The 17,615-nt window shown below is 39.2% G+C and overlaps 1 protein-coding gene across 1 annotated transcript in view; it reads left to right on the top strand.

Annotated features, from left to right (window-relative positions):
• efnb1 (ephrin-B1) overlaps window positions 1–17,615 on the top strand; it is an 82,862-nt gene that overhangs the window by 56,861 nt on the left and 8,386 nt on the right. Inside the window, exons 3-4 of the mRNA XM_086084865.1 lie at window positions 7,485–7,577; window positions 15,671–15,787. Coding sequence (XP_085940991.1) covers window positions 7,485–7,577; window positions 15,671–15,787 — 210 coding nt within the window. The remainder of the gene's footprint in view (window positions 1–7,484; window positions 7,578–15,670; window positions 15,788–17,615) is intronic.

The raw sequence follows: 17,615 nt of genomic DNA, 5'->3' as shown, positions 1-17,615 counted from the left end.
AAGTCTGAATGCCGTGCAGAGCAGTAGTGGTAGTGATGGGAGGGAAAAGGGGGTGCACTGTGTGAAAGGTAGCCAATGAATGTCACCTCTCATCCACTTTCTCATTAAACAACCTGTTCTATGTCTGTCACATGGGCTGTCTCTATCCTCTCATTCTCTGCTTTGGGCAGATGCTGCACACGCAGGCTCACAAGAGTGGATGTACACACCACACACAAGTACCCACACAGACACAGCCGACTGCGCTGTATGGAAGCGAGCCCCTTGGGCTGGACAGGAATAATAAGCAGCAGATGATTCATGATGGAGATAGGGAATGTATTCAGCAGGACCACCTGAGTGACCTCATTTAGCAGACCTGAGAATAAATATAGAGCAGTGCATCGCACTCTGGCCTTAGCTGGTGTCATTTGGGTCGGCTGGCGCAGCATCTCTCATACGGCGCTCATTCTTCTGCTTGGAGTACCTCAGGGAGCGGTCACCCCACCCGAAATATCGAGGTGAAAACTGTGCATTTGTGTACATGCAACTGAGATTCACTTACACTACTGTGCCACAAGCCATCATTCGATTTGCTGTTTTGGTCACGGAAAAGCTAAAATTACAAACTTAAACACAATTCAACAACTTAATTGCCTTACAATTAAAAGTTTTAGGAAACCTTTCAGCGAACTCAAATTAACAACATTGTTAGCATTTTAATGCAAAGTTTTCCTGCTGTTTCATTCTAATGTCAAAATGGCTGCTGTGAAAAAGGTCATAAGCTTGTGGTGACTTTTGCACAATAGAGTGGAACCTTTAGTGGAAGACGACCTTAAACCTTTCTTAACAAAAACATGTTACTTTAAATGTGACTTTACTAGTCTAAACATTACATTCTGATTAATATTACATTGGTGGAATATGAGTTACGAAGCAAAATCCAGCCGTTTTTATCCATCTCATGGGGCGGCCATTTTGCCACTTGCTGTCGACTGAAGATAACATCACAGTTGCTCAGGGCTCAGGCAACAACCAATCAGAGCTCACCTGTTTTCTGAAGCTGTGCTGCTTGGTTGTTACCTGAGACCTGAGCAACATTGATGTCATCTTCAGTCGACAGCAAGTGGCAAAATGGCCGCCCCCTAAGATGGATAAAAACGGCTGGATTTTGTTTGCAATATTATCCAGAATACCATATCTAGACTAGTGGAGTTATTGTCAAGAAAAAAAAATGGTTTCACTTCCCTCTTCATTTGACACCAAGTGGCAAAATGGCCGCCCCCTGAGATGGATTAAAAACAGCTGGATTTTGCTGCTACTCATATCCCACTAACGCAATATTAACCAGACTATTTACACTAATGGGGCTGCATCGAACATGTTATTGTCAATTTATTATAAAAAAAAATGTTGATGGGGTTAGGGGTGACTTCTCCTTTATAGCTAGAATGCAGTTTTCAAACTGTTAGCAAGATTTGAATGTAACCTCACTTCACTCCCCGCCCCCACCCTCACCCCCTCAGGTCTCAAAGGTGCCCAAAGAAGCACCCGCAGCTACATTGCTCGCATGACTTATTCATGAGGCAGCATTGCCAAAAATGAAATGTTACTGCTTTGATTTTTGGGAATGTACAATCAATTCAAAATATAAGAGAGCTAGCTGATCAAATTACTCGATGATCGGATGAAAATGTCTTGGACACTACCACTCTGTATTTACCTTTAATTAGAAGTACAGAGCTGTCCATTTCCTTCTTTTTATAACTTTTGTTGCTAACCAGAGTCAAATAATCCGGCCAAAAAACTGTAAACGCCTCCTTGGCGAGAGTCTGCATGTGTCCCCGTGAGGCCCTGTAAGCGGAGGTTCGCTTGAGCAAATGATTGACAACATTCCTCATCACATCTTTGAGTGGCTAGTTTTGTAACAAAAATAATAATTACAATTAAATTAGGGCCAGGGAAGGATGACTTTTCAAAAGATCATTTTAATAACATTCTACTGTTGTTTTTCTTCTCCTCATTTCCCTCTTTTTCTTTCTAAGAAACTTGGGGCGCTAATTAGCGAACCGCCAGACTCCCCATTTTGTCTTACTTGGTCATTGTTATTTTTCATATTTCTTGGACTGATTGTGATTGTGAAGACACATTCCTTGTGTGGTTTCTACATACTTGGCCAATAAATCAGATTCTGTCAGGTTATAGTCATACAGTTTTAATATATATGACTAAAAAAAACTTGAACGCTAGCAAGGTTGACATGCTGGCCCAAATGGTTTGTCTGTATTTAAAAAAAAAATTCCCATTCCCAGAAAACACTGCGTGGTCTGGCCTTCAAAAGTTACACATAACTTCTGGTGTATACTTTTCTTGTTCTCAACCCCGATATGAGATCCTTTTTAAGGAATATGCAAAAGCACAAAAATTAATCAAACATAAAATAGGCGCAAAGGTAATCCTTTGATACTCGCTGATCTGAGGTCTCGCTCGATATGCTGACACATTCCAAATGTACGACCTCAGGGGCGTTGGACTGTAGAAGTTCCGCTCTACTTTATTAGCATGTCGACACAAAAGCAATGCGTGTATGTGTAGCATTGGAACAGAAAGCTTTGTTCAAAGCCAGCGTTTCCCCCCGTTAGGCCGTCTCTTGGCTCCGACATGTGACTTCAGATATTTCCCATCATCGACATTTGGCACCTGGTTTCTCTTATGACTTCAGCAGCTGTAGATCTTTTGTTCTCCCACCAGTCACTCTGCGGCCAGCCATCCACACCCACAAAGAAGGCCTTAAATCATACTTGCATAAACAGCTTTGGAACTGACTGCTTTATTTTAAACATCAACATTTCTCTCCATGCGATGACCACTTCTTTCACTACTAATCCTTTTTTACCCGCTATTGAATCACTAGCAGAAGGCTGGGACTTTCTTTGTTCTTCTCTTCATCCCCCTGTGTTTTTATCTCAGTGGAGATTCAGGAAGACCCAATTCCCCACTTTCCTCTTTCCAAAACACGACACGACCGACAAACTGTTAATATCTGGAAATCCCGATTTGGATTAACATTACTGTGCACGGATGAAATGAAAGAGCGGCAGAGGGTTAGACGAGAGGAAAAAATGGAGTGAGATGGAGTGACTGAGAGGCTTTCAGATTAAATGAAAAAGCTGACAGCGTGTCCTTGTTGTGTAGTCGGGTTGGGGTGTTTGAGAGCGGTGGCTGGCAATCATCTTTTCCGGGGTGAACTCTTGACATGATCGATGTAAATATGCTGATATCTGACAAGCTGTAATGACAAACACAGCATTAAATAGTGAGTGAGCTGTTTTTTGTGCGTGAAGTGCGAGCATGCACGTTTATGTGCTCAACAGTTGTTTTTGTCGCCTGCTCCCATCTTGAATAATACTCAAAAGGGGGCTTCACATGGAATAACACACAAGGAAACGTGGTTAAATTTGGACACAGTTAATCAGATTATTATTTCCGCCGGCACGACTAAAGCCTGGAATTATTTGACGTTTGAAATGGCCCGAACACAAACAACATATAAAGTGATCATCATCTCATCATAAATCCGGCCTGCCTCCAGCTGTTGGCCCAAACAGACGCCTCAAAGGGCAAAGCTATCATCATGCCACATCAGTAATGCTGGAACCTGTTCAGCCAGCCTGAAGGAAGAGTTAATTTAGATGACAGACGCAAGTTAACACTGGGAAGATTTGCTCTCCCTGAGTGGATATAAAAATTCAGAGCATGACGCTCAACTCGTGTGATTATTCAAGTGCCTTTGAGCTCACTCTTCAAAGAGCTAATTTTTTGGTTAACTTGGCTCCGGAAATGTAAAAAATCTAAAGATGCAAAATTGGTTGGAAAATGCATGACTAAGGTTACAGGCTGCGGAATGTCTAAGACATTAAGTCGGTGTAGAGACTCCACTGTCTTTAACAGTTGTCCTGACATGCTCTTGGCGCGACCTTGAAACTAATCATAAAAATTCCACATGCAAAAAAAAAAAAAACACTTTAAGGGAGCAATGACTGGGGTAGTAACCTTGACTTTTTTTCCTTTTTTTTTTTTTACAACTAGGAAATATACCTGTACATTTTCGGCCCCGGAAAGGATATAAACAGATACCTTGAATCACTTTTTACCATAAATGCAGTTTTTGTTTGTTTCAGCAGCATGCAGGTTGGATTAGTAAATTCGAGTTAGTTACTTTTCTAAGTCATAAACACTTAGTGTTCACGTTGGCATTTTATTCCATGTATTTATTTGTATATCTTATTTTGACAATCCATTCTATCTTGTTGATTCTCTGTTGCCTCCCTGCTGCCTACAAGAGAGGATTTGCTGGTGACGTGGCCATATTGCATTCATTTGCACAAATTCCCACATACTCAGGCCACACTAATAACTAAATGTTGTGGCTCACTTCATAATTTAGAGCCTGAGCTAAGATCTGCTAATGTAACACAATATTACAGCAATGTATTATTATTTAGTTGTCCTCCGCTTTGCCAGATTCCAAAGCTGAAACTCATTGCGGCAACACGTCAACATTAATCATACTTAAGAATGACGAGGCACGAATCAACTAGATTAGTTTTTTTGAGAGCAGCAGAGACCCATTTGAACCCGATTTTAAACAGCACAAGTTGAACTGCTTGTCGATGCACGATGCATGTGGGAGCTCGGTGTATGGACCCAGCCTAAAGCCCCTTCTGCAGCTTAGGCTACGTTTAAGCCAGGCATTCCCATTTGCCTGAAACGTAGCGGATGTTTTGAGCGTTTTCTCCCTGCCGAGTCGTGGATGCTCAAAGTTCAGCCTGCAGTCTACCACAGGAGCCAGTACGTTCCCTCAGTACGTTCCCGTCCCTCATGTTTCTCACGTTCTGTCTACTACGAATGAATCATGGACGCCAGGCCGCTTTGGTGCACGTTTGTGGCCAGGGTAGACTCATATAAAGCTCAACTGCCAGGCCTGGCTCCAGAGTCGGCGTCAGTGCGGGGGGTGGGGGGACACATACTGCCACTCAATAAATGTTTGTACTGTGTATTAATATTATGTACTGTTAGGTTTTACTACTCTATTTGACAAGTTAAACATCTTGCTGGGTTTTCATTCCAAATACTGCTTGTCATATTTGCCCAACGACCATCGCGTTTTGCCCACAATGGCTTGAATTGGGACCACCTAAAACATTTTTATAGCTTGAGCCTTTTTTTGTAGCCATGCTCCCACAAAGCTGTATGTAGTGTGATGTTATACCAGCATGACACTGTAATCCTCCAATACATTTAATTAACTCATTCACTGCCATTGACGGCTATAGACGTCAAAAATTCATTTGAACTATTTATTTTAGTTTAACATTTTTTTGCCACTTTTGTTAACAAGAGCGTGAAAACCTAGAATTTTTTTATTGTACATTTAGAACAGATATAAAATTTGTGATTAATCGCAAGTTGACTATTCAAGTCATGCGATTAATTACAATTTAAAAAATTTAGTCGCCTGAGCCCCTAATTTTTAATGATCTTCTTTTTTTTAATCGCAGCAGGCGATTAAAAAATTCTATTGTAATTAATCACATGACTTCAATAATTAACTCACGATTAATCACACATTTTATATCTGTTCTAAATGTACAATAACAAAATTTTTTTTTTTAGATTTTCATACTCTTTATTAACAAAAGTGGAAAAAGTGGAAAATTAATAGAAATATTTCAAATTAATTTTTGACGTCTATAGGCGTCAATGGCAGTGAATGATTTAATAGACAATTGACATGGGAAAAAAAAAGTTACAACAATGGAGCAAATCCAACAGTTTGGGTTCTGTCTTGCAAATTCCGTGGCGACGCTGCATTTAAATCTGTAGATGATGCTGTTCTTATTGAGTTCCTCTTTGCATCTTATATTTAATACAGATCAGTGATTCAACTATGAAATGAGTCTGTCCTATATCAATAAAGTTGTCAGATAATCCTTTTAGTGTTATTTTTTAGGTTGTAATCTCCTTAGTGTGTCTCTCTTTAATTTCCTGTTCCTGTCTGCTGTCTGTCCAGACAGGAACTCTGTCAAGCAACAGTTGGCCACACAAACATGTGATGCAACTAGAAAAAAAGAACCTAAGCTGCATCTTTTAAAAGTTTTAATTTAGTTGTGATTTGATAATGAATGAAACTTTTTGTTGTATGATTTTTTTTTTGTGGTGTAGTTTTCTTAACAAAAAATAAATACATTTACATTATTTTTCTCATAAAAACACAATGACTGACTTTTCTGTAACGCTTTAGGTACTTTACTTTTGACTTAACTTGGCAACTTTTTGACTTTTTACCAAATTCTGCACTGTAATGAGCCAAACTGCACTGCTGGATGGCAACATTGACTAAACACCCTCGCCTCACAACGCGGCCATCTGAAGTCCCTCAGGGAGATGTCAGTGAGGGAAGGAAATTAAATAAATTAAAAAAGAATAAATGAAGTGGACATGAGGGAAGAAGAAAAGGTCCCGAGAGGTTAAGGCCGAAAAGGAAGAGAAACATTTTAGGGGAAGGGAGTATGTCTAAACAACAGACTAAGCGGAGATGGAGATAATTTGGGGAATTCCAGATGGAGAGCTTCCATGGCATATCAGACACACACACACACACACACACACACCCCCACACACACACACACACACCCCCACACACACACACACACACACACACACACACACACACACACACACACACACACACACACACACACACACACACACACACACACACACACACACGCACACACGCACACACACGTACACGTACACACACACCATGCCTCTTACGCGTAGCCGCTCAGTGTTAAGGTCAGCGCTACACTCCGTCTCCCCAGGTCATTATCATAGGCCCTAAAATAGACAGCCAATTGTGTCACGGTGTGTGAAGTGAGCGTGACATTGAATAAACACCCCTCGACCCTGAGCCCCTCGCTCATGTCAGACCAGAACACATTCTTGAAAAACAAACGGAGAAGCTGACACTCACAATCTGCACAACTGGACACACATGTCCGCAGACAAATATTATTGTTGCGTTTAGCTCTCTGCGCTACCAGCCGCCCTTGGCTCATGTGGCCCCGAAGGGGGAAGCTAGAGGTGCCGGAGCTCTGGCTGGTGTGTCTCACGGCTACAAATAGACAATCTCCCCCTCCACCCCACCACCACCACCACACACACACGCACAAGCGTCGGACCATGGCCTCCTCTTTCGCCTCCCCATCCACTGTCTAATGTTGTTCCATTCATTTGACTTCACTTATTGTGTTAACGAGAGATACGGTAGAGGAGCTGACACCTGTTTGAGGGTGAGAATGGCTAATCGCTGGAACAGCTAATCAGTGCTTGTCGTTAATATTGATCAGCACGGTGTGTTATGGACGTGCTCATTAAGCAGTGTGTCTTTGTATCTCTTTCTTCTTCCCTTTCCTTACGCTTCTCCTCCTCTCCATCAGCAACCTCCAACGGCACAGTGGAAGGCCTGGAGAACCGCGAGGGAGGCGTCTGCAAGAACCGAGCCATGAAAGTCATCATGAAAGTCGGACATGGTAAATGTGTGCGCACCACCAACACAATGCAGCCTTACAGCCATGTTTCACTTTGCCGTGACATTTTCATTTATCGCCATGTGTGTGTCGAGCGTGACTCTCCCTGCCGCTGGCCTCCAACAAGGCTTCTCCTATTTTATTTTTTTTATATGTCAGTGTGCACACATTTGTCCTGTTGTGACATACACTCAATGGCTGATCGATCAGGCAAAACCAGATAAACCAAATGAAATATAATAATACAACACTCCTGCAATAAATCCAACTCTCCATGTGTGTGTGTATGTGTGTATATATTTATATATATATATATATATATATATATATATATATATGTGTGTGTGTGTACACAAACACTTTAATTTATCATCCATAGATTGTATAATATATCATGTAATGTTTTATAATACAGTAAATCAGAATCAGATTTATTGGCCAAATATGTAAAAACACACAAAGACTTTATCTTTATAGTCACAACCTGTCCGAGAAACAAGAAAAATAACAATGAAGGGAGATGGAATGGGAAGCGTGGCAATTAGTGCCACAAGTTTCTTGGATGGAAAAGAGGAGGAGGAAGGGGGGAAAAAAACAAGGCTCAAACTGGGCTCCTTTAAGGGGGAGCACAGTATGGACCTGGAAAACCTACAAAATATAATCATTACGAGTGTGCCAAAAATCGCGATTCTAATTTAGTACGATTCAGAATAAATTTTAAATGTCTCAAAATTGATTTTCTTTAAATTATTTTATACTGTCTTCCCTTTATTTGTGTGCCTTTATTAGGAGCGCTGTTCATGTTGTACTTGCTTTGGCCACTTAGGGGCAGTGTGGTTCCACGCGGTCTGATACACTGTTAAGTTGTAGCCACATTAGAGAGTAGAAGGAAAAAGTCTCGATCAAGTTATTTCAATAAAAGTTGTTTTTTTGCAGCGTGGAGCCGTTCTTTTGAGTGATAAAAGTGCCGCGAGTAGCGCACTATTTAGCATTAGCGAGTCTGGCTAAAGTAGATCATTACGATTCCTTGAACATCTATAAATTGAAGCAAAAATCATTGTCAAACAAATCATTGTGAATAATTTTTTTAATCGAAAATCAATTCTGAATCGAATCGCACACCCAAAAATCGGAATCGGCTTTTTTTTTTTACTTGGATAGACACAACACTGCATAATTTTTTTAACTGTGTATCTATTTATATAATTAGAAAAACTTAGAGGAATACAGTCATAATATTACAAGAAATGTTTATACTAAATAGTGTTGCAGGCAAGCTTGTCATTTTGATGTTTGTGTTGATGTTCCAAAACATTGACTAGTTCATTGTTTCGCAAACTTATTCAGTGTAACCGGTCCTCTTCATAATTCCTGTATACATTGCTGCTTGTAAAACGAAATCTTTTTGTCTCATTTAATTCGAATTTTAATGACGTAAAGCTTCGTAGTGCCATTTTAACATATTCAAATTGCATGCATGATTTTGTTAATATTCCAATTGATATTTGTGTACTTTCAAATACTTTTTTGATCAAAATGTACACTAGAGAGTGGCACCAGGGCCGACACACAGTTCTGAGGCTGTGGGTTCAAATTCGGTTGCATGAATTCCTGTGTGGATTTTGCATGTTCTCCCTGTGCCCATGGGTTTTCGCCTGGGCCTCTGGTTTAATACCACATTCCAAAAAAACATGCATGGCAGGTAAGATGGAGCATCTAAATTGAAACTTTAAATTCAATTGAAAGTGAGGGCAAATGTTTGTTTATGTCTGCTCTGGGATTGGCTGATGACCAGTTCTAGTTGTATCCCACCTCTCACCCAAAGTCAGCTGGGATGAGCAGTATGGAGAATGGATGGATGGAAAATGTACACTAAATGTGCTCATTGTTATGTTACAGTTTTTGTACGAGCATTGTATATTGTATGTATACACTCATAAACACATTCCGTTTTCTGTAGCAATTCAATGTAAAATCACTATTTATTAGTATTTCTAACCACAACAACATTTTCCCATTTAATCGTACGGCTTTTAAAAGCTATAAATATGTTTAGCAATGCATCTCTCCACAAAGATGGTGTTGGTAATTAAACATCAGAAACTCGTTTGTCAACCATTAATAAGTCACAATACAAACTTTGTTGCCTTCATCGTTCATCCCACATCATTTAACAAATGGGCACTTGTTACAAACAAGGATTTATGATTTATGCATGCAAGAATATAAAATAATATTTTTTTTATGAATCTGTGCATCAATATGATGAATATCTCCAATTACACACGGTCACACAGTGCATACATAGTACATCTTATTTTGCACTAATTTGTAAACCGTGTTCTGACAAATGTGTGTGCAACTGTGCATATATGCTGCATGTATTATATACATATATATGTGTGTGTCTTCTATATGGTGTATATATGAATGTTTATAATAATAAACTCAATGCAACTGATCCTGATTTTCAAAGTGTCCTCAAAACTGATATGTGTTTATGCGTAAGTGGTCAGTGGAGCCAAATTTTGCACGTAAATAATCGAGTTTTGTTTGGATATGTTTGGACGCAACATTTGCTTCGCACCATAGTTTACTTACGAAGCAGATTCACATATCCTGAATTAATAGGGTGCTGCACACAAATGTGTAAACATGCACCCACCCACGCACGCACGCACAATAATGTCTATCCAAGGACAAGATCTCTCGGCAAAAAAATTATAAAAACAAAAACAAACTGGGACTTGCATGTTAAAAAAAAAAAAAAGACTGTAGAAGTTTATGTGTGAGTCAGTGTGTGTTTGTAAATTGATATTTGAATGCCGAATAGCAGGACGAGAGCAGCATATCTTGGCAGTCGATTGTAAAATAGAGTCTAACGAGCTGATGTTAGCAGGGTCGGATTCGGAGCAGATTCAGCCGATACAGTGAAAAAATGCCCACAATCATTTCACAAACAAGCAGGCGTTGCATTCTTCTTCCATGTGGGTCACTTCAAGCATCCCGCAGGCTGAGATCTCGCCACCAAAAGACAACACAGCTGAATGAGGGCAGGCAAGCTTCGACTTTTAAGGCTTTTAGCGAGGGGAAAACAAATTTGGGAACTTAATGGAAGTCGAAAGCAAACATCTGACTCAAAGAAAGTTCTAGGAAACTTCTTCTCACTTCGTTTGTGTTCATGTTGCTGCCGGCTGTTCTTCGTCTTCAGTCGAGTGTGCGCTTATTTCGCTAAATGGCTTGAAGCGCTCTGTCACTCACAATCACTGTGCCCTGAAAACCTGGTTCAAAAAGATGTAGTCAGATTAACTTTTTTTCCCTTTTCCATAAAGTAGATAACGTGCCTATTCAACCTAGAAACAATTTGACAATGTCCTGTGTGTAATTCCTGCCCTTTTACTTGCTTTTAACTCATTCACTGCCATTGATGGCTCATTTGAACTATTTCTATTAGTTTCACTTTTTTTCCCCACTTTTGTTAAGAGTATGAAAACCTAGAAAAAAATGTATTGTACATATTGAACAGATATAAAATTTGTGATTAATCTTGAGTTTAAATAATTAAGTAATCAGACAAAAAATTAAAAAATTAGGGGCGTCAGACGATATTTTTTTTAAATTGTAATTAATCGCATGACTTCAATAGTTAACTCACGATTAATCACAAATTTTACATCTGTTCTCAACATACATTTTTTGTATTTTTTCAAAAGTGGAAAAAAATGTGAAACTAATAGAAATAGTTCAAATGAATTTTTGACGTCTATAGACGTCAATGGCAGTGAATGAGTTAATGTAACTTTCAGTAAACCAATGTGTGAAAAGTATGTCGAAAATTCCGTACCATTCATTTAATTCCCTATCACCACCATATTTAATAGACAAAAAACAATATTTGTTTATATAACAGGATGTTCAAAATAGACATGTACAGTATATACAATGATATTCGCCACTCAGATAAAAGTTTGAGCAAAACTAACTACTCAAGAGTCGAGTCCTCGTACTGGTAGTGGTTTGAAAAAAGGTGGTATCGAACATCCCAAATCTGTGTGAGTCTGCATTAGTTAGTGCTTAAATTCACTGGGCACTACTTTCTTCCATTTGTTAAAAAAACAAACAAACAAAAAAAAAAACATTGAGGTGATCAATATGTGTAATTTTACACATTTATAGTAATATTTTGAAAATTTAACTTTAGTTCATTTCATTAATTTAATCTAAAGGTAATTAGTGTTTTGACACAATGAACATGACTCGTTTCCATATGTAAAAAAGAATAGATAAATAAATAAAAAACAGACATTCCCTATTCAATCATTCCATCAGTCCTGTAATGTTTAATTGTCAAACGTAGAAGGCGAGTTAGGCAGGCATCCCCTCCCCACTGCTTCAATAAACTTGGTTGCCCCGCAGCCAAATCCTGCTGTGTGGTCTGACGTGCTCATTAAACACCGAGATAATGTAGTTTCAGTCTGGGTCGTCTTCACTGGAGATGTCAGACTGTAAAGTCTAACCTACTTCCACAGCCGTGCATCAATGGTGTGACATTAAACTTTCCAAATTACTGATAGTTATGCACATTGGAGCAATTACTCCATTTGGAAGATGCCATTCAGTGCAGTAAAATAAAATGTACAGTAGTTGACCTATCTTTGCTTTATGTCTAAACATTAATTGAGCAACATTATTAATGTGTGTGAGGCAGCATACAATTCTTTATATGCCACAAGTAATGAGGAGGATTGTTCCATTTTTCTCCTAATAAAAGTATGAAAAAAGACTTCTGCTCCACACGACACATTTTTTTCAAAGTGGTTAAGGGATCAGCATGAAGGCATATTATTTTCTCAACATTCCTTAATAAAAAAAGATTACATCTAATTACAAAGCGTTACAAAATCTGACTTAATTCTCCTAAGATCGGACTCCACCAAATCATAACAACAGCTATCTCAGAGCACGTTTGATTTGGGCCAGGGTTTGAACCACACTTCTATTTTTAAAGAAAGCCAACTGAAAGTAAAAAAAAACAAAAAATCAAAAAAACTCATTTTTGACAGGAAGGAAGAAGCAGATGGACTCGAGGCGGGTGGGGCAGTCATCTGCCTGCGCCGGCTTGTGGCTAATTTATGAGCCTGGTGTCGCCTGTATTTTGTTATATAATTGAATATAAGTCAACCTCCAAAATGCTGGGCCGTGCTTGGCCCTGACCCCAGATGTCATTGTGTTTAATCCACATTCCCTCTGTCCCTGCAGCCCAATGCCAACACTTGCCATCGCCAAATTTCCCATATGTCCACTCTTCCTTCTTTTGCACTTTGCTCTCCGGGTTGCAGTTTGGTGACCCATCACAGTGTGCAATATGGCCATTGTTTTATCACGGGCCATGTGATGCTGAATCATCCACGATGAAATGATTCGCCCACTCAAAGTCATTTTACCTTCAAATGCTTTGTATTGCGTCTGTTGTTTCGTTTAGAAGAGGATCTGTCCAAATTCTGCGCCTCTACTGTTGTTGATTTCTCTTTTGTCTGCCACCATTATGCCGCCACACTCGTTGGAAATATGTTGACTCACCTCCTTGCATGCAACTCGCTTCCTCCCTCCTTCCTAGCCTCTGCAGCTTTATCATTGTCTCCCTCAACCCTCCCCGCTGTCTCCCTCCTTCTGGCGCCTTGGCACTTCTGAGGTAGTTGCTGTCTTTATAGCTAAGGGAAATGTCAGCGGTACACATCGAAAAATGGGTCAGAACACGCACCAAAGCAGGCTGCACATGCTCATCGGGTAGCAAACAGTATTGGGGCAAGCGAATCAGATCAGCGTGTCTCCTCATATCGACCGTCATGTGCCAATGTTTCCACCTCATACTGCTGTCTTCTCTCATCAATTATTGACATTCCTCCGCGGCACACGACGCTGCTCACCAGTGCTGCGCTCGTGGTGAAGTGGTGGCCGGAACATTAGGAAGACAAATGTGTTAATAGTGCGATTGTGTTTGGATGCTCAAGAAAAAAGGAACAGTACCTGCAATTAAATTAATAATGGGCAATATGGAAAAAAAGTTAGGCCATTTTATATCATGATACACCACAATATATTTTCAGTTATTCTGTTGAAAAAATAAATAAGTTACACATCACTTTTTGTTGAAAGGACATTAAACAGATGATTTCAATATACTGTATCCATCCATCCATCCTCTGAACCCCTTATCCTCAATATTAATATATATTTCATCTTCTAGGCCACTCCTCCCGGCTAACATAACAATCAATACAATTCTTGTTTAGCTATGTGTGTAGCAGTATTTTGTATAATTTATCTCCAAACATTTATTAAATTGCCTGCTACAGTACTTTACTGTTCAAAGTTGGCTACAGTGCGCTGTAGCGAGACCGCCGTGAAAAGAGTACTCAGTCAACCAAGCACCTAATTCCGTTCTTTCACGACAACATTAGCCGGTTAGCTTAGAACTTAGCGTAGCTTCTCTATCTTTCCCTCTGTTAATTACTCCTCGTAATCCCTTTGTGGGATCGATACTTTCTTATATATCCCCATGGAAGCTGTGATAACTGACTTTGGAGCAAAACCGCAACGTGTTTATGCGCAGTAGTAGCTAGCTGAAGCTCATTACGAGCTGCTAGCTGCTGTGGTGAACCTCCAACTACACACTAGTAGCTGACATAAGCAGCCCGGTAAAGCTTTTTGAGCCTGTGATTCCCACTTTTGCTATTCTTAGTGTTTTGATGAGGCGCAAAATGCCAAAACCGAAACCGCTTACTTTAAGCCTTTTGTAGTTCGAAGGAGTATCCCATTTTGTAAATAGCTAATAATAATTACTGATTTGTTGTTTCTAATTAATTCTTTCTCAAAGTAGTTGTATTCATTCTTTGCATTTACCCGCCTCGTCTATTAAATTTCATTGACTGTTAGATTTGATATTGCACCGTAAGATTGTAATATATGTCGACTATGTATCATAATTCATTTCCATGGGTTGTTGTTCAGTCTGCCATCTAGTGGCAACTCTGTGCAACAATATGGTAAGTTGAAGCATTTGTTTTTTAAACAAGCTTTCTTTGTCATTCTTATTGTTCGTGTTTGCTGTAAGTGACAAATGACGATAGACACGATCAAAACTTTTCTCGTATTCATGACATATATTGTCATATCGCCCAGCACACAATTAAATGTTACTGTTTTTCCTCCTATCTGACTTCCCACATCCTGAGGACAGAAAATCCACACCCAATTGCTTACACACATGCAAAACCTGCCTTGAGGGAGTTGCCTGCTGACAAACGCTAGTCCTCACTCGTATCCCCTGAGCAGGCCCGGGGCACATGCAGTTAAAAGGCCATATAAACGAGAAGCATCAGATATTGTAGCGCGGAACCCGTGCGACCGGCCTGGCTAATAGTTTATAAGCGTCTGCCGCCCGTGCCATCGTAAAAAGCCACACGGCCGACTTGCCGGTGCTCACCGCACAAAGACTTCAAAGTGCGCGTGTTGAAATCACTACAGACAGACTGATAAACTATCTGTTTCCCTCACGTTCCCCTCGGAGCGCCCCCTCCTCTTCCTCACCTCCCTCTCCTCTTCCTGCCCTCCTCCTCAAAAGTGTGCCTCTTTTCAGGCCGAGTTAAAGCCAGTGCAATAAATAAGACATATTATGGCCTTTTAACGTGATGAATAATGTAAAGCAATAAAAAGTTAATATATAACTACTTCACCCTCATTCTGCCATGCCTAAGTGTATTGTAAGTAGCGTCTAGGTTTGTGCTTGTGTGTGTCGTCAATGTCTCGGTGTTGGAAATGTCTGCTGATGTAGATGTGAGCTCTTTTTTTTTTTAACGACAGGACAGGGATTCTGCTGTGTTTCACAGGCGCTCGCTAACTCGTCCTTCCTCTTTTTGTTCTTTCATCGTGTCTTCGAAGACGCTCGCAACACGTGCAAAGATAACCTTGTCTGTACATGAAAAATATATCAAAAGATAACACATGATTCTGTTCTGTAGCAGAGGAACATGGAATTGTAATGCCGCATATGTGCACTGCCAAAGGCTGACTTTTTTTTTTCTCGTTTCCCACAGACCCCAATGCAGTCAACCCTGCACTGCCAGAGGATCCGCAAGATAACGCCATACCGGAGTCCAGTCCAAATCCTCCAGACCAGGATCGATTAGGACCAGAGATGCCTGGAAACCCTGGTAAACACTCCCAATACAAATGTTTATTTATTTATTATTATTTTTATTTTTTTACAAAGTACACATTTTGCTCTCACAGTAAATATAAAAAAAATAATTATCACAGCCTCTAAAGGGTACCTCTAACAAGACAAAAACATTATATATAGTTGAGGTTTTTCTATGTGCTTATTTTCTCATTTTGTTTTTGTTACACTAGTGTAGAGAACATTCGAATAGCCATTAAAATATAGCATATGTTTTTCAATATCAATATTGTACATAAAGTTAGTGCAATATCCAAAAACCTATTGTACATAAATGTATACATTATTAATTTGCCACATAAAGAATACAGTTGGGATGCCATCTAATAATATCTAATACAATATTCTCCCTTCATAGAAATAACAAATCTTAGTTTTAAGAGTAGATCACATATTTTGGGTTGTGTGTTGCAGTTGTGTAGAACTGTACGGAAGAGGATTAGGGCTAGTGAAGAGAAAAAGAAGATTGCCCTTGTGGTTGGCAATGGGTATAAAAGTAGTTAAGACCGCCATATTTAAAAGAGGGTTTGCACTTTAGGTAGAGCTGATGGTTTTCACCACAGAAATTTTCGCAGAGCACCGCAAGAGCAAACTATATATATTGCATTCTTTGCTCATTCTTGAAAAAGAAAATTGTTTTACACTCATTTATTTTCATTTATGCCAAAATGAAAATTGCATTTCATTTCAGTTTGCATATTTGTTGTTTAAAATGCAAATGACATTTAGTTTTGAATATTACAGTATTATCGCATGTGACCTCGATAATCTTTAATTTATTGAAAAATGTACTTGCGGCGCCTTGGGATTTGTATTTTTGTTGACTAGATGCTATTTTGCCATCATTTCTGTTGGCATTTCAAATATGTTTACGCAGTGGAAAAGTTTTCTCCGTGCGACGCTGGCAATGATTTGCTCCTGCCTTTTAGAGGCGCTATTTAAAGACACAAACTCAACCAGCACAATTTGTCTTGGGTTTGATGAATCACATTTCATGAATTAAATGAATCAATTTGCACACACGTCTCCTACCACAATGCGCAAACTGAACTGAGTGGAAATACTGTATAGCGCATTTGGCAGATGCAATTCTGATCGTGCCCAGTTAGTAGATCAGCTTCTACATGTGTTTGCAAACAGGTTCAAATTTGTAAATCAGGCCCTAAGAGTTGTTCCTAATTTTCGCTTATCTTACTGAGTCTACATGAGTAAGGCACACCAAAAAAAAGAAGAAGACAGACCTCATTACCTTTTACATTCTATTGGAGCTCATTAGATTGTGCAGGTATATCCATGTGTCGAGATATTATGAAATTAATGAGACCTGCAATTAAGATTCCATGTAGGGGTGGTTGAAGAAGTCGTTTTTGCTTCCTCACGTGCTCCTTGCACTTTTCGTTTGCCTTTTTCACCAGCACCTTTCATCAGATGCTCTTGTATGCTTATATATATATATATATATATATATCAATCAATTAATGCTTTAACTTTGACAGCGCTAATATATATATATATATATATATATATATATATATATATATATTAGCGCTGTCAAAGTTAAAGCATTAATTGATTAATTAACCACAAAAAATAATCACATTAATCATGAATTAATGCAGATTAATCGCACTATTCATTTTGATCATAGATTATCCTTTAGTGACAGCGGATGGCTACGTTTAATATAGCACGTGTTGTGTTTGAGCAATAAACATAATTTCCTGCATTAAAGTAAATCACATTTAGAATATTTGTTCATGTCAAAATAATAATAATACATTTTAAATTATGTAAGTAATTAG

This window comes from Leptonotus elevatus, chromosome 9 (genome assembly GCF_054856555.1).
Source record: "Leptonotus elevatus isolate MCC_2025b chromosome 9, RoL_Lele_1.0, whole genome shotgun sequence".
Taxonomy (NCBI): domain Eukaryota; kingdom Metazoa; phylum Chordata; class Actinopteri; order Syngnathiformes; family Syngnathidae; genus Leptonotus; species Leptonotus elevatus.
The sequence above is the reverse complement of the archived record's forward strand: the minus strand, read 5'-3'. Positions and strand labels throughout refer to the sequence as shown.